The sequence below is a fragment of the Apis cerana genome, linkage group LG9 (genome assembly GCF_029169275.1).
Source record: "Apis cerana isolate GH-2021 linkage group LG9, AcerK_1.0, whole genome shotgun sequence".
Taxonomy (NCBI): domain Eukaryota; kingdom Metazoa; phylum Arthropoda; class Insecta; order Hymenoptera; family Apidae; genus Apis; species Apis cerana.
The window spans coordinates 3,182,769-3,201,755 of NC_083860.1; the positions used below are offsets into that span (position 1 = coordinate 3,182,769).

Consider the following 18,987-nt stretch of genomic DNA (forward strand, 5'->3'; position numbering starts at 1 on the left):
TTGAAATTACAAACGAGTACTTTGTTATCAACTTTTGTCATCCAATCACATAATTGAATTCGAAAAATATTATATTTAACTTTAAAAAATTATACATTTATAAAAATTTGTTATAAAAAGAAAAACGAAGAAACAAACGCACACCTATCTTCCTTTATTTAATTTTATCTACTATTTCGTATTACACAACTCAACGATATTATACTTTTAATTGTCACTTTCGTATTCCTCTCACTTCTCCTCTCGCAATATTTAAAATTCAATCATCCTTAAATACACAAAAATAATAAAATTATCGTTAAAAATTAATCATTAAACTCATGGTTTCGGTGACGCAAACGCCATCGTATCCTCGAGCTATATTTTTCATCCGCTAAACAATAGACTCGGTAAACTACGTTGAGCTAACATTGGAGGCGGGGCGATTTGCAAGTTTCCTCCGCCACCCTCCTTTTCTTCCTTTTCTTCTCTTCAACCCTCCTCGGTTGTCTTTGGAAAACGTCTTTCTCGGCGTGGCGGTCCGCTTCGCGCCTCTTCCCCTTGTTCTATTAAAGAACCTCGCGAAACCTTCGGAAAACGTTCCTTTCTCACCCCTTTCCACGGATACGGAGGCGTACTCGCGCGTCACGAGATAAAGGCGGATAAAAATCTATTCACGTGTCTTTGTATATAACATGGTCCACACACACACGGTCCATGTACAGGGTGGTTCGCAAAATATTACCATCTCGATTCACTTTTATAATACAAACATTTTTTTCCCCTCTTTTGATCCTATTGATATTCTTCAGAGAACAGTATTAACTTACTTGTGTCCAAAAAATCATTATTAGTTCACCAGGTATTTTAACTCGAACTTCATGAAACTTATTATATAAAAGACAAGGAGAACACGAACATCGTTTCGAGTATATTTTACGAACTTTATAAAATATCTTAAAAATCTCAAAATTTGAAAAAAAGAATCATCCACATATAAAAAAATTAGTAAGAGCTTTCTCAAGTTTTGCTACCTGTGAAATAATTGCGACGAACCACCCTGTACACGCGTGGATGGAACGTGGTTACATTTATATCGCCCACGGGGCCCACGAGGATGCAATGGATGAAGTGGATGTGTCTTCCCGCGGAAGAAGAAATCAAGCGGGAAACAACAAGGCTCTCCCTTGTTATAATACAGGGAGGAGGGGGCGGAAGCGAGGAAATACGCGCTTTAAAACGGCGACGAGTGTATTACGTGTTTGTACGCCGAAGTTTTTCCTTTTTACGTAACGAGTACAGTTTTGTAACACGGAGCACATTGTCGCAGCGCTTGGACAATGAGTCACTGAGAGACGATGGCGAAAGAAAGAAACAAAAAAAAAAAAGGAGTGGAAACCAGAGTTTGCGGCGGCCGAGACAGAGAGAGAGAGAAAGAGAGAGATGATTGGGAAATGTTCCAGAAGGAATAACGAGGAGGAGGAGGGAGGAAAAAAGGCGGAAGTGGTGGAAGGAGGAGCGTTTGTAAATATATAGCCCCGTACGAGGATTTGTTCCGACGAAATTTCTCGCTCTGCTCCTCGGTCTCGTTTACGAAGAATACGCGGTATACTTTTAACGAAATGTCTTGGCCGCCACGGGACAATGCGTGCCCGAGTATTCCAAAGGAATACACGGAACGAAAGTGGTCGAGATTGAATAAAACGAGGGAGGAGAGGAGAACGTATATATTTCTGTAATGCATACACGCGTAGATTGCAAGCGGTGTTGAAGAGGGCGGACGAGATGACGCGTGCGACGAGCGGCATCTAGGTCAGATAAATTGTTATTTCTTTTGATTTGGATTGCGACAATCGCGTGTTGTCGCCGGCTCTACCGGCTTTGAACAGATCCTCGTTGCCACGCGTTTATTTTTTTCATCCGCGCTTCCCTTTCTCCCCTTTCCGTGGAGAAATTCCGTCTATGAATTATTTTCCAACGAAGAGGATTCCGCTTGTGTCTGGATTGGTTGTCGCTCGTTGATGTATTTATAGAGAGCGACATTTATATATGTATTTGTGGCCGAATGTCCATTGGCAGTCGCCGTTCTTTTTTAATTTTCAATCGGACCGTGAAGACGACTGTCTCGATTTATCGACTGGATTCCACGTGTGAAATTGCGAAAATTGGCTTGTATAATGAATATATTAGCTTCGTTGAATTTGTTATCTTGTTCTCTTGGGGAAAAATTATCTGAATATTTTGTTAGTTATTTTAACGCGCAAGAACACAAATCATTTATTGCAGCTTGTAAGTACGAAGGAGTTTTCATTCGATGGATTTCGGAACAAAGGGATGTTGAATGTTTAAAAAATTTAAATGAAGTTATGAAAGAAAAGAGATACGTTGGAAAATATTAAACCCGTACTTCTTCAATTCTAACGAAGATACGTTTGTTATAATGTTCGACTTCTATCTCTTTTGTATCTGTAAAATATAATTTTCCCATTTATTTATAAATAACACAATTGAAAATAAATAGTTACAAATTTCAAACAACGAATCTCACTCGGATATTCATAAATAAATTGATTTCTCCTTTCTTCGACGTCTAAAACTATATCACGTCACGACGAGTGAAATTCTTCGAAGTTAGTAAAATTAGATAACAACATTGCCGACGAATATAACAAGTTTAATTTTGCCCAAGTTCCATGGCGAAACGCGTTTCAAGTTAAATTACCTTTCAAAGAGAGCCCGCTTCCGTTTGTATCGGAGAATACAATGGTCGATGGTACTTAATGTCGCTCGATGTGTCTCGAATCGAATTGAAAATTGAACGAATAAAAATTTGTTTCTTTTGTTTGGCAGGTGGCGTGGCTACGCGTGGACACACAGACAATTCTTACTATAGCAACGCACGTTATTACGAAGAACCATCGGATCGCCGTGACACATAGCGGTCATCGTAGGTGGTGCCTTCACATTCGAGACACCAAAGAGACGGACAGGGGATGGTACATGTGCCAAGTTAACACCGACCCGATGTCCAGCAACACTGGATTCCTCGAAGTAGTCGGTAATCAACTATTTATTTATTTTTTCTTTAATTTTCAATTACCAATAATAAATAATTTTCCAAGTAATTAAATAATTCAGAAAATAAATATATTTATATCGGCTGTTTGCGTTTCCTGGAAGCATTTTTAGAACTTTCGTGAGTTTTAAAATAAATGTTTCGTGTTAAAGAAAAATTTCGCGAGCCCCCGTTAAAAATTCGGATTTAGAATTTGTTAATATTCCATCAAATATATCCTATTCTGCATGATTAGAATTTATTTCTTTATGAAAATTAATTCATTGATTCTATTGTAATTATTGAATTTCTATGGTATATTTTCGAACATGAATAACGGAAAATGTAATACAACTTTCTATATGAAGTTTACCGAAATATCAGGAAATGGTGTAATCAACTTTTTGAAAAGTTCAACTTTTAGACGTCTACTTTCGTACGAAAGGAGAGATGACATTCAATAAGTGAAGTCAACTATCAGATCGTACAACAAATATCTACTGTAAAAATTCCAAATACTATGGAATCGTGATTTTATACTTACATTTAAATTTTTTTAGCAAATGTTATTTAAAATTGAAGTAAAAAACACATTATTGTTATTGTTTATATTTATTTTAAATTTAATAAAAATAATAATTATCAAACATAAAACAGAGTTTGATATTAAAACTATGTTATTTTTATTAAAACTATGAAATTTCATGATATTTTAAATATTACTTCAAATAATTATCTCGTATTATTATTTGAAATAATTATGAAATAAATAAATTATAAAATATAATTTTAATTTCAAACAATGACTGTTTATTAAATCAAATTAAGATGATATTTTATAAATACCAAATGAAAAAGAATAATAACAAACTATGATTTTAATGAATTGTATTTAAAATTTAAAAATTTATAAGTTAAAATTTAATTTTAATGGTTCTTCAAGAATCTTATTCTATTAAATGACATCTTACTATAATTATTGATATTTTTAAAATGAAAATTTTAATAACTGAGAAAATGTATTAACCAATGTGAAAAAGTTTAGGAATTTTTGGAAGCATTATTCGTATCATTTAGTATCATGGTTAGTTGCCTAACAGGTATGGTCCATTTGTCAATTAATTAAAAGTCCAATACATCTATTGTTACTCACAATACATTACCTGCAGAAATATCCATTGCTCTAAATAAAACTCTATTGTTTGAATTTTGTTTGATTGTAAAAGATTATAAAGATTATACCCAATTCGTAAAAATTTCTTAATAATTAAGATTCTTAATTGTATAAGATTCACACTGATGAAAAATTGATTAAATTATTTTGCAATTTTTAAAATTAATCCTACCTTTCATTCATAACATAATCTTTATCATTTTTTTTTCCAATTTTTTCTACCATGACGAAATGAAATTACACTCCAACATAAACCTTCTCAAGACAACAGTGATTCTCAACCAACTCTCATAAATGGATACCATTAAACTCAAGTTAATCTATAAACAAACCAAAATATAATATAAAAAACTCTATTTCACTTTCGTATAAATAGTAATCTATTTAATAGAAGAATCAACTCTCATCAAAAATTTAAATAACCATAAGCATTATTAAAATTTCTCTTATGAATAGAATCCATGCGAATGTAATTCCATTCTTCTCCATTCGATGATCATTTGAGAACCGTTGCACTGCAATATCCCCCCACAATCAACCGCTATTTTCACCAAATTCACAATCGACAAAAACCAGCGTGGAATCTCCTTGGTATCAGCCAACGAATACTCCACCGTTTTCGCGAAGTTTAATAAGGATCATTCCGCAACGAGGAAGGAATTCGCAGAACTTACGCTCATTGTTATTCAGATTTCGGTAGTATCGGGCGAATCCACGCTTTGTGCTGTTGCTCTCAAGCTGGATGGACGCGCCATTACAGCAAATATTTGCAGCCGAATCTACGAGATTGAACTTGTATTGCGCCCCGCGTGGAAACCTGCACAAATCTTCCGCGCCATCTTTCCTTGATCCTTTCCTTGGGAAACTCGGCTAAGCACGGGGCGGAATCAGCGTTTTCCGTGTGTTCGTAACTCACCCTAGGCCCCGCGGAACACCTTCCTTTGGCGGCATCCCTCTTCCGTGGCCATGCATCAACCGATCCTTCCCCGGCACAACTTTCTTGGCACTTGGTACCACCGTTCCTGTTACCGCCAACTTGTCAAACTTACCCCAACTACGGTCGCCTTAGAATCCGCACTGGTGTCTCTCCGGTCGCGTGATTGCCACCACGTTGCACCGATATTTAATCCCTGATTATTTCGTTGGTAGTTTGTCTCGCTGTTGGGTGACCAGGGGAATGCACAGCAGTGATGAAATATAGCATAAGGGTATCGTAAGGTTGGTGGTGAAAAGAAAGAAGGATGTGGTGATTATTTTGCGAGAGGAATCACTCGAATCGTGAAAGTAAAATTTTCTTTTTTATGATGGAAAATTTTATCGAGTGTTTGAATAATTTAGATCTTTCGATTCTGTATGCACAAGTTTGGTGTTGTTTTTGGACACGTATTATTTTTGACGAAGAGTTTGATTCGGGTTGAAATTTGGTTTGTATTAAGTTTAGGTTATGTTTAGATTAGATAAAGTTTACAACGTGATGGATATTCTAGTTTTACTTATCCTACTCCTTGCATATTTTGCGAAGCGAAGTAGATCTACGTAGGATTATATTTAATTTAAGTTAGATTGTTTACAATCAATGGCTGCGCTTGTTAAACTAGGTTAGATTTTAAATGGATAAGATTTGGGTGATTTCTTATCTTGAAATAAGGAAAACTATTGGAGTTTGATTTCAACTTTTAATTATCTTCTTCACATTATTTTTATAATGATGTAAGAAAAAGTTTCGTTTGTGAAAATATATTGAAATCAATAAGTAATACTTTTATTGATTTTATAATGAGAATATTTTGATATCTGCATTTCGAATTATTTCTTGATACACATAAAAGAAGCTATGGAAAATTTCGAAATTTTATAACGCGACATTAACAAAAATTTTTGAAAATAACAAATCATTCGTCACGTCATCAATAGTAATTTAAAATTGATTAATTTTTCGATCGAATTATAAAGCAAGTGGATTAATTTTAAACGTAATTAATTTTTAACGAGTGAAATTTGTCTAGATAAAAATAATAGAAATTTGACCATTATATTATTATATATCAATTAAATCACACGTACATCTAACGATTAAACTATAAAATTGCACAATACAAAAAATACTTAATGACATTATATTCTAAGAGAATAGAACTAGATTTTAAACTTTAACTCGTTAAATATATAAGTATAAACTCTTACAAAAAAAAAAAAATAAAAATAAAACAAGACCTTTATTCTCTAACACTCCGTACACAAGGATCAATTAACACTAACCACGATCTTAACGAGATTGCAAATGAGTCTCGGGCTATAAATCCACATAATCACAAATCCACCGTACGTACACACACACACACCTTTCCGTACACTCTCTCAAAGCGTAGTAGACCTGTCTTCGAGCCAAACCCAACACCCATCCCTTGCAAATTTCTCCTGGAACTAAAAAAAAGGGGGAAAAAAGAGCAAGAGAAAGAGGACCACCCGCAGGGATGGAACAAAGGGCACAAAGGAAGCCGTTTAGCGTGGAAACGCGAATTCGAGACAGTGTAATCAAGGGGTGGAAAGAGTCCGGTCGGCCAAGATAGAGACACCTGAGGGCTCGCGCCCCTAGATTGATGTCGAATTTGCCGCGGTGGGATGCAAATATATGTAAAGTGCACACCTTGTACCGAAACCTCCTTGCTCGTGATTGTACTCTTGGTGGGCTATTAAACACCTTCCTGGCTCGACTCGCCCTAATAACTGGCCGGTAATCCCCTCCCCCCTCTCTCTCTCCCCGCAACAAGCCCATTTACCAGTCGCTGAGCACGGCAGAACGTGAGCCAGGGAACAACCCAGCTAACCCCTCGTTAAATTTCTTCTTTATCGGTGTTCGACGATCGGTCGACGAAAGCCGCCATTTCGCGAGGCGTCGGAACACAGAGGTGGAAGGTCGCACACAGGAAACGCGCTATCCCTTAAGCTCTTTCGATGATCGATCGAGCGGAATTTTTGCGGAGGAAAAGAGACCTCCCCCTCCTCCTTCACCATGTGTCGTACGTAGTTTGCATAATTCACCGTTTAGCTGGTGAACAGCTGGACGAGCGAGGGGGCGCTGATGAATTCGTAAACGGGGCAAGATTATATTTGCATGGAAGCAGCATGGAGTTGTTGTTAGTGGCTGGCAGGTGGACAAATAAGTTAGGGGGACCGTTTCTGCGAGTAATTAAATGCTTTCCGCGGGAAGGGGGAAACACGCGATTAACTTTCAAATGGAATTCCCGAAATTCCATTAGTCCAGTGGACAAACTGAAGCGTACCCCCTCACACACTTAAGCGTGCAATAATTTCCAGGCTGCCCCCTCTTCGCAAGCTCTTAAGTTTATCGGGTAACCGACTAAGATGTGAAATCTCACTTTCTGTGTTCGATCGGCTCTGGTGTTCGGGAATTTTGGGATTTAATTGTATTAGGGATAGAGTGGATGATACAAGGATCAAACTCTTCTAGTTTTAATCGATTTAATTATTATTATTATATATGGGGATGGAGCGGATTTATATTTTCAAAGTGAACGAAACTTTGGGTTAATAATGATATTTTATATCCCCGTGTCGGGGAATGTTGGCAGTTTGAATTTTCGCACGTGTTGGGAGAGTTATTATGCGAGGCACGAAATGTTTTTCTACGAGCGTTAAAGAAGCGTGGAGGCGAGATGGACGGGGAAAGTACGACGTCCTTTCGTTTATTTCGTACTTTTCTTTCTCTCTTGATTAGTCTTATTTCTCTAACATAAAGTTTTTATAATATATTTCCTCCCTTGCTCGTCCATATTAATTACTCCTCCGTGAAATTTTTTAATATTTTTTGAATGGAATTTTCCTTTTTTCAGATTACAATGAAATTCTCGTTGTTCGCTATTTTCTTCCATTTTATTAGAAAAGCGAATTTTGATGGTATATAGCATACGATATAACAATATATAATATAATTAGTGAAATATACTATTACTTTTTCTTCATAATTAATTAATAACTATTAATTAGTAATTATTTTCTAACATTCATGTTTAAAAAGGAATTTTTTACTTATCGATTCAGTGAAAAATATTGCTAAACATTGCCCGTTTTAAGGAGTTCCTGTTGTCTTAAAGATTTAAAGTAACCCGTTCATTTTGCAAATGGAACGGATGTTTCGTGCAATCTGCGATGAGAAAGGGGAAAAACTTGCGCGAGAAAAAAGAAAGAGAAGAACCGCAGCACGTTGTCAAGCGAAACACGTGCGAAATAATAAATTCGACGCAATTGTTTCGCAGTATCAATAAATATACTATCTGCGGATACGAGGGTTTTTTGTCGCTCCGTTTGCGCCCGACGTAGCCAGAAATGAATTGCGCTACGCATAGCTTGATATTTTTCTCCAGCCCAATTGCTTTTTTGCTTGATGGACCCGCGTTTACTTGATTTTCCACGGAGAATTTGTTATTCGTTTTATTTCCATTATACGATGCTCTATGTACAAGTTATATTTCCCCGTAAATTGTGAATTGCATCGAGAAAAGTTTAATAATTTAGTTCGTGCATCGATGAAATAATAACTCCTCCTCGATTATGTAGTAGTTTCGATGAGATGGTACAAATGGAAATTCGATATCTCTGTAACAAACTGTTTTTGTGTGTTTTATCAATCGGAGTAAAAAACACTGTTGGTCCAATGTTTTTCTATTCGAAGCGAGGAAAAAAAATTGTAATTCTTTTAAGATAGATAATATTTCTTGAATAAAAAAAAAATAAGGATTCTATTTAGAGTCAAAAAATTAATATGTTTAAAGTTGTAGTGCGATTTACGTTATACGATATGGAAATGAATGCAAATTTTGCATACTAGTTTTATCGTGATATTCTGCGTCCTAATTCTAAAAATAAAGAAACTTTTTAAGTGATATTAATCTAATAGATAACTTAGCTTATGTTTGGAATTTTAATTTTGTAAAGGTATTTCGATTTTCTAAAAAAATAAACAAATAATAAATAAATATTTAATACTAAAAATAATTTAATTAATCCATTATAATAAAGTTAATTAATTAATCGTTTCAGTAATATGTAAAAGTTTGAAATTAAATTAAACAAATAGAATTTTCAATATTAGAAAAAAAAATTTTAATTTCTTAATATTCGAATGTCTCAAATATGAAAATGATCCAACCTGTTATTTAATATCTGATAAAGAAATATATTGTAAGTATAAATCATTAGAAATTTTATCTCGTTTCACTAAATTATGATGTAAAGAAGAAATTATGATATAAAGATTAATGAATGACAAAATATATGTTTAATAGCCTTCCACACTATTTCTTTTTTTATAAGGGACTTATTTAAATTCCTGATCTCTCTGATACGAAATCAAAGAGGAGAAATAAATGAGCTCAAGTTCCGATTCTACGAGCTTTAATAAACAGCACCCACGATTTTTAAATGGTCGCATGAAAGTATACACGATCGCTGCATTTGTCAGGATGAATAATTTTTCTATTAGTACGAATGTATAATTGATTTTTTTTACACATTCGTTATAAATATGAAGATTCGATATAACAATAAATATATTAATTTATAAAACATGATAATTTATTCGATATAATATAAAATATTTTGTATAAAATGTAAGATTTATACAATGACGTATTTCAAAATTTGAATCGTTGTCTGATCTGTATTTAGAAACTTAATTAAAATATAATATTTCGTATACATCGAAAGGATTAATTATTAGAATTATCGGTCAATGGTGATAATATATTATAAACTAAAACCTGTATGACATAGAAATCCTACACAATATATACTAAGTGTATTCTGTGTTATGCAGGCGTAATTAGATTTAAAATAGTATTGTGAGAACACATTAATTGTAAATATATTGTTATATCTCTATCTGAACGAAAACCAATATTAATTTTGTCGCTTTCATATTTTAATAATTATATCGAATGATTGGCAAAAATTAATTTGTTGCATAATGAATAACATTATTCATGATATTTTATTAAACTGAATTGTATTAAGTCTCATTAATTTCAGTTTCACAAAAATCTGATTTTTTTTCTTTTTTTTTTTGTTGTTTCGGAGTAATCTTGTCATATTTATAGCTCCGAAGAAGCATTACTCATAAAGTAAACCATCATTTTTAAAAACGAAAATTATTGCTTTGATAATATTATTAATTTTATGATACCAAGGATAAATCTCTTCACACGAAAGAAGATATAAATAAAAATATAAATAATCATCCATGATTTTAAAATAATTGAAAATAATACCTCAACGTTTATTATAAGCAATATAACCTGATTATCATATTAATTCGATATGAAGTAACTTTAAATATTTACTCACTAATACGCGTTTATATTTTTGATTTGACCAAAATTTCTGTTCATTTTTGTCTGCCTACAACACTGCCCATTATTCCAATCAGAATAACAAGTTGATGAATGGATGAAAAGTTCATGATCGAGGATCTTTTCTTGTGAAAAGTTCATTCTCAAACTGTTTCACCTTCTGAACACGTTTTCGAGAACTCAGTGCATAGGAGAGAAGAGAGAGAAAGAGAGCTTTTTAGAAAAGGGTTATCCTTAATGGTGACTTATAAATATTTTCCCTTTAGTATTTTTATCTTTGGAAGACGATTAATAATTAATGATGATCTATTAACTTGAAATATTCCTTATCTTTAAAAATTTGATCGTTTTAATCGATACAAAGATATTCTTGAAGTGTATATTGAGAGATGTATATTTTGATCCATAAATAGTTAAAGACGCTTATTGATTTGATTATTGGCTGAAAATGTCAGCCATAATGCTTTAGAATAAAAGTTTGAAAAATTATTTGTAAGAATTATGCAATAAAAATTAATAATAATATTATTCTATTTTTATTCGTTTAACTATTCAAAGAATTAGAAATATTAATATATTCCGTAAAAATTATAAATTAATTTCTTTAATTAATTAGAATAATTATTTCGTAAAAAATATATCGAAGGAAATTCAATTAATAAAAAAATGATACTATCAAGTAAATCTATAGCACTAATTTAATAAAAATTTGGATATAAAAAGGAAAACAAAAATGATTCTAAATTTTTAATCGATCTCCTTCAAATTACTTATATTATTCAACTCGAAATATTGGATTCTTTCTTTTTCATTTTCAACTAATTAACGGTTCATTAACTTTAAAAGATATAATCTTTCTTTTAGTGCAAACTCGGTGCAGGTTTTTTAAAAAAGTAGCTGCAATAGCATCTGTGTCTGTGGGAAAGTTTTCTCCAGGCTTTGAATCGTTTGTCAAGTATACGGGTTTCTAAAGATCGTTAAAAACTAATTTCTACCTTGTTCTTAAAAAGCTCTTTGGATATGACACGACTAGTCGAGGATGAAAGAAGTAAAAACTTTAAAATCGAAATTCTAAACTTCAAGCGATATAACTTAGTTTCTTTTACAATACTTTCTTCATTATCTTTTATTCTGGTAATAATTTATTATATTTTATCAAATATTTTAAATAGGATTTCTTATAAGTAGGATTTAGAGTATCTCAAAGTATGTTATTATAAATGATAATATTTTATTTCGATATGCAAAAATATCGAAGCTTGTTGAACTTTGAATTTTGAATTTCGTCGGACTTTGAATTTCAAATTTTTAAATTTGGATTTTAAATTTTAAATTTTGAATATTGAATTGTAAAGCTAGCCAGGTTTCTAAGACAGTCAAGATTTCCGATACTTTTGAATATTTTCAAATTTCACGGTTTTAGAAATGTTTTATTTATATGTATATATTTCTATGATGTAATATTGTTACTAAGAATTTGGAATAAAAATAGTTTTTTTATAAAAATTTGAAAACAATTCTATCCAATTTTTCTTTCTAACGATAATTGAAATTGAAATAATTGAAATATTGTTACTTCTATTAAAATAATAAAGCTTGAGTTATATTTTTATAAGGTACTTTTTTTTAAATAAAATCTTATCAATAAAATGCATAATTATTTTATAAACAATGAAGTTTAATTTCAAATATTTTATAGGAAAGATTTTTATTTTAACAAATTTTACCGAATTTTTTTTATTTTTTGTCATATTTAATATACATTCGATGTATTTAATATTCGCTTTAATATATACACAATAGTTTCATTTATTTAAATTAAAAAATTGGGCAATTTAATTTTATTACTTTTTGAAATGATTTTTCGAAGTTTTTAGCATTTTCCCCTTATTTTTTAATTGTTTCGAACGCATAAAAGAAACACAATGCGTAGAATAGTATACATAGAACGCATAAAAAATTATTAAAAACGAACATAACGTTTCAATTTTAATAACAAACTAAAAGTTTTTTGAAATTATCGATAGCATCTAGTTTCACGTTCCAGTGATTGATATCAATGTACAATTAACAAATGTAAATTGCACTTTGCAAAATCGACATATATATTGATATTCATTTATCAAAACAATATCTATAATGCAACAAAACAATTTAATACAAAAAAAAAAGAAAAAAATCTTTTGAAAATAACAGATACAGGCAGTTTTGATTTTTTTAAGTTCACTTATAAATAAATAGATTCTTCGGTTATAAATAGATTATTTTCGATTAAATTTCTAATAAAATACTATTAAATGTAATTCAAAATTTATAATTCATAAATTAAATTAAATTGATACAGAAAGAAATTGCTATTTTTTAATAGAAAACGAATTTCCAAAACCATAAAATACGATTCGAATCATTTAAAATCGTAATTTTTCTGTATAATTAATTTTCTTGGCAAGTGTGTGATACAATTGATCGAATAACTCATCTTTTGCAAAAATAACACGATTCGTTTCATTTCATAATAAAAATCTATAAAAAAGTTTTCCACGAGCAGTAATAAATTTCTATATTTTCCTCGTTGTTCGAAGTTTCAGTAAATGAGTACACGAATGAAACTGTAAGCTCGAAATGCTTTCAGGATTAAAAAGTGAAATTGCAGGTATATATTGCGACATTAATCGATAAAGTCCCTTTCGCCTTTCTCGTTTAAATTGAAATTATAACCTTCGGTAAATTGAAGAGCTGGTTATCATCTCGCGCCACGATACGCCATTTAATTTCCACCGCGCGCGAAACAAAACACTTTTCCCTTTCCCTTCCTACTACGATCGAAATAACGATTGAAGTAGCGGAATTATCGTGGCCAATTATCACGAATCGATGGCAACGAGACAAAGGCATGCCGCTGCCTCTTTCGCTTCTCTCACATTCGAGAAAGAAAGAAACGAAACCAGAGAGAACCGTGATAAGGACCATTCAATTCTCAGCCTTGGAAATTTAAACGTATAAAATCCCTGATCGTATCAAATATTATGAAACTTTTTTCATTTCTTTGAATTTACAACCTTGTGTAATTTATTTCTTTTCCTCTTTCTCAATTTATGGATTTGGGAAAAGTTTTTAATGTACAACCATCCACAAAAGTTTCGTGTAAAAATAAAATTATGTGAAATTGTACGAAGAATTGATTAGTAGTAATCAGAAGATTGATTAATAACACGTGGATATTGTAATTTTTTTTCTTAATTTAAGAAATTTTTATTTTTTTGTTAGAAATAGTTGTTAATTTGATTTCTCGTTTCGTCATCATTCGTGATTTTTCATTGGAATAAATAAGCAGAGATCTGAAGAATAAACTAATATATCAGATTATTCTAATAAAATAATCCTTGAATGTATGCAAATCATTACAAGATTCAGAATTCCTACGTATTCTGATTAACTCTTGTTGTAGATCATTAAAGAATACTTTATTACTTTTATAAATTTCTTTCTTCTTTAATCTAACTCTACTATAATAGTATAAATTAACAAATGAGCAAGAGTCAATCATCCATTTAAACTTTCTAACTTATCTCAGTAACCTATAACTTAATCAGCAATTAAAAAATCGTTGAGATATAATTAAGTAATTAAATCCATTTCTTCGTTTTTATTCCTCTTCACGAGCAAATATAAAACTAACAATAATCGTACAAATAAAACTGAAGAAGTTTTCACCATTTTTTCTTTCTTTTTTTGTAATTCCAACAAAACACGTACAGCCAAAACTTCTATCTATGTTGTTAACATCCTCCGCTACCACCATATATATTTTTTCTCGACAAGACTTACATAACAATTCTACCCTGTCCATTCAAAACATCAGGCATCCAATATTAAATTTCAATCCAATACGATTGAAAAATAAAAAACTCACGAAAGAAAAATTCGTCGCGTAATTTCAAACATTCCAAACGAAACGAATTACACGCAATGATTCCAAGTGATCGACTTAAACGCGTCACCGCACAATGGAGACACAGATTGGCGAATCAGAGCACGTCGTTTCAACTATTCGCTAGTGATGGGATTAAACGTACCTCGAGTAGATTTGAACATTGACAAAAAAGATTCATATATTTTACAATCGAAATGGATACTTTTTGATAGTAGATTCGAAAGAAAAATTCATTTATGAATATTTCCAGAAGAAAAATGTTTCAAAGTAAAATAGTAGTCTCGTTGATATTATTTTTAGAAATATTTTATATTCTTATTTTTTAGTGAAACCATATTATTAGTCAAGTATTATTTTTCAATATGTGAATCTCGCTATTATTTGAATTCTAAATTTTATTTCATTTGTATGAACATCACTACGAAAAAATACTATTTATCTAAACTCTTGAACTCTTATTTGAACGCCAAATTCATATAAATATATTTCCTTATTCCTTTTTTTTTATTTCCTTTTTCTTCACAGTTCATCATCATAACTCATAAAAGATTCAAACTATCGAACGATAATTAACTTTTGAGATTCAAAACATTTCAACAAATACAAAAAAAAAATAAAACAATTATTTAACTAGTAATAATAATATCCACTCCTTAAGCGAACCTTTATACAATAAATTCGATTTATAAGCGCATACTTGAACTAAATCCTATCGCTAGTAGCCCAGTATTCACGATCATCCCGACGATTCCCGGATTTTACGATCGAATTGTCCCCTCGTGGTGTGAAATATTTGCGAATACACAACGAGACATTGGTAGATCGGTGCCGATTTCGACCAGATAGCCATCTATCCAAGCGAACGGCGCAGCGGTCGAGCGTGCCAGTTGTTACACGAGGTTGCGCTCGGTACACGAGGGAGGCGGGCTAGTCGTTGTCGTTGCAATGTGGTCATTGTTTCAGTACCACCGGATATCCTGGACGACTCCACCAGCACGGATATGGAGGTGCGGGAGGGGAGCAACGTGACGTTGCGATGCGCCGCGACCGGCACCCCGAAGCCGAAGGTCATGTGGCGTCGCGAAGTTGGAGGCACCATCACCCAGGCGAACTCGCACGAAGGTATGTTCTGTTGGATTTGGCCGAAAAATCGTACCGATTATTCCATCTCCTTTCGCGTAAATTGTTACACTTTGGTCTCTTTTGTTACCATGTTGGTATTGGTGATATTGATTTTTCGTTATCCTTTGTGATATGGGGATATGCGTTTCTATATTTCATTCGTGATTCTTGATAAAATTTGAACTCTCTGGATTTTTTTTTCGCGATATTTTGTCAAGAGAAATTATAGAATATGGAGATGCATGTTCATACATAATGTTAGGTTAGGTTTGATCGACTCCTGACTGTATCTTTTCGCAAGGAATTATCCTTCATTCTGTATCACGATTTCAAGTCGTGAAGAACAATTTAGAAGAAAAATCAGTTAGGTTTCTAACAATAAATTAAAGGATTATTCAAATCATCATAAAAATAAAAATGGAAAATTGATATTGCATCGAAAATCTTAATAACAATATTTGCTTTTCATTAAATGTATAATTTCGTTTGAATGTTCAAAATGATTAAATCAATGTATCCGTCATCTTTCCAATTATCACAGAGATAAAAATTGCAAATTAAAAACAATCATCAAACGTCACAATAATATTTCATACTTCTTGTATGGTTTTCATTAAATCAAGATATTCAGAAAATTAGGTCAATGGATCATTCGACCCAATTTACCTTCTCCAATCTCGACGTAGCTTCCACTCTGCACTGACTGACCGTATGTTTTTTACCTATCTTCCTCCATTTATATCCGCTCTCCATCTGCAGCCATTGTTACCCGACAATCGTTCTCACCTTGTTCCGCGTATATTACCACTTTCCTCTTGCAGAGGAGCATACTTTGCCCAACCTTCTTGCAAATAAAGCTGCGACACGACCAGCTCGACCGTTTCATCCTCCTCTCTGATTGTACCAGATCTTTATTAGCGAGGATAGATTGGCTACTGCTACGTTTTGATAGCAATCTGAATGAGACCCTCGTGTTTCTTTGAAATTTTTGCATGGTTACCGATCGTGCAGCAGAGAGTTGATAACATGTATGGCTCAGAAAGATATCAATTCTCTAATATTTCAAAGAAATATAGAAAATTATGTTGTATCAATATTTTAAAAAATTTGAGCAGTGCATGAGTGGACAACGAATAAAATGAATTTTATTATGAATCTTAGTATCTAAATATCAATATAAAATGAGAATATACAGATATTTTTTAATAAATTATTAAATATTAAGAATTGGTATATTTTCAATATATAGCGTTAGATGACGTTTTCAAGAGATTAACAATAAAATTTTCAATTTTAATCTTGAAAATAGGTAATTTTCCATGTTAGCATAATTTAAATCAATGAATCTCTTTTTTTTTATCTTTCGATAACAACTAAATAAATACGAGATTACTTTCTGTCTCAGAAGATTTGAACTTTTGTTTCAGATTCATTAAACTTTGATATTACTTTTATATTTTATTAGACTTTAGGGAAAAAGAGAAAAATGAAAATTTATATCGATTGAAATATAGAAACAATAATTCTATATATATATATAATTATTATAATTAATTTAATTAAAAGGAAATTCATTTTGAAAAATTCAATTTTCATCCAGTTTAAATATAAAATTAATGTAATTAGATTATATAAAGATTCGCAATTTAAATGTAACAAAAAGAGATAATCTAAAATTGAGAATCTAATAAATTAATAGAGTTGATAGAATTAGTGAAAATAAGATAAATTAAATAGGATTCAATTTAATTATCAAAAACCATTTGTTCCTAAGATATAAAAATAAAAAATATTATTTTTATGTGAAATATAATTCATAGAATTATTTATTTCAACTGAAAATAAATATATATACAAATTAAATAAATATTTCACATAGAAATAATCTCCATTTGTTAAATATATATTATATACATATATTATATACATATTTACTTTTCCATTATTATATTATATATGTATAATAATTTTATTTTAATAAAATTCAATAAATGATTTCGATTTTGCAAATTAATTTAAAGATAAATATAATTCAATTTTGCTGATTCAATGTAATAATTGTACTTCTATATAATTCAATTTAATTATTTAAAAAAAAAACTTTACTCTGCAAAATGAATAGAAATATATTAAAGTGATCGAATTTAAAATTTAAAACATACGATTTAATTTGATATAAGGAGAGAATTTTAAAAAGGATGGTGTAGAGAATAATTAAAATTTATTTCGTTAATCTCTTTTTCACATTCGTCTGTTTATTATTTTTTAATTAGTTTACCTCGCAATTTATTTATCTCACAATGCTTAAAAAGTTAATGTAAATAAATTACATTAAATATGTAAATATATCTATTTGCTTTTATATCGCATAATAATTTTGGCTCTCTCCATTTCAGACATCTCATACGTTCGTACTTTTAAACGTAATAAAATTTATTTGTATATCTTTTTAATCTTTTTGCGTGAAAATAAAGTCTCCCTTGATTAATTTTATCGAAAGATATTTTGAATACTAAAATTTGAATACTGAGAAGATTTTTATGAGAAAAATTACTTTTATTAAGAATTAAAATCTATATATCTCTATAAAATAAATTTATATTCATTGTTATTTTTAACAATTTCAATTATATTTATTTTAACGAATATCCAAACGAATTCAAAATTCAATATTGAATAACTTGAGAAACATTCTATTTTCTTTGTCATCACTATCAAAGATTAATATAATTGAGCATTATTCGTATGTTCCATTGTTCATAAAATATAATTGATTTTGTAGTAATATATGTTTATAAATGTCGAGCAGTGTTTTCGATCACCGACTCTGTCTTCTCTGTCGCTAATGTAACAAGAATAAAATTATTTAAAAATAGTCTTATTTCATTTCAACGTAACATTTGACACATTATCCGTATAACTTTGCCATTTATTCATTTAAATCGCTTTCTATCTTAATTACGAACATCCGTCAAGAATTCTTAACGATCTGTCCAACGAGAATTATTTAATAATTTACAATGGAACGAAGTCACGAAAGTGTCCGACAAATCTGTTAAAGGTAAAAATTGCTAATAAATTCCTAATAATAATCAGTCTGTGTCAGAACGAACTGATCGAGATTCGATTAATTTTTCGATCTCGTTATCATTTTTAATCTTCAAACTGTCGTTCTTTTTTTCATTTATTAATCTTTACCAAATAACGATGTGACTAAATCTAATTCTTATAAAGGAAAAATATTTTTAATCAATAATTTATACAATTTTATATTATCAGATTGAACTTTTTATTTTCTATTTTCATTAAAAATTTTCAATACTAATTGTTTTCAAGGGAACTAGAACCTAGAAAT

The 18,987-nt window shown here is 30.9% G+C and overlaps 1 protein-coding gene across 3 annotated transcripts in view; it reads left to right on the forward strand.

Moving 5' to 3' along the window:
* The window catches only part of LOC107994049 (lachesin-like), a 161,800-nt gene that overhangs the window by 114,401 nt on the left and 28,412 nt on the right, over nucleotides 1-18,987 (forward strand). For all 3 annotated transcript variants that reach the window (XM_062079095.1, XM_062079094.1, XM_062079096.1), the window contains exons 3-4: nucleotides 2,830-3,037; nucleotides 15,474-15,632. In XM_062079095.1, the coding sequence (XP_061935079.1) occupies nucleotides 2,830-3,037; nucleotides 15,474-15,632 (367 nt within the window). The remainder of the gene's footprint in view (nucleotides 1-2,829; nucleotides 3,038-15,473; nucleotides 15,633-18,987) is intronic.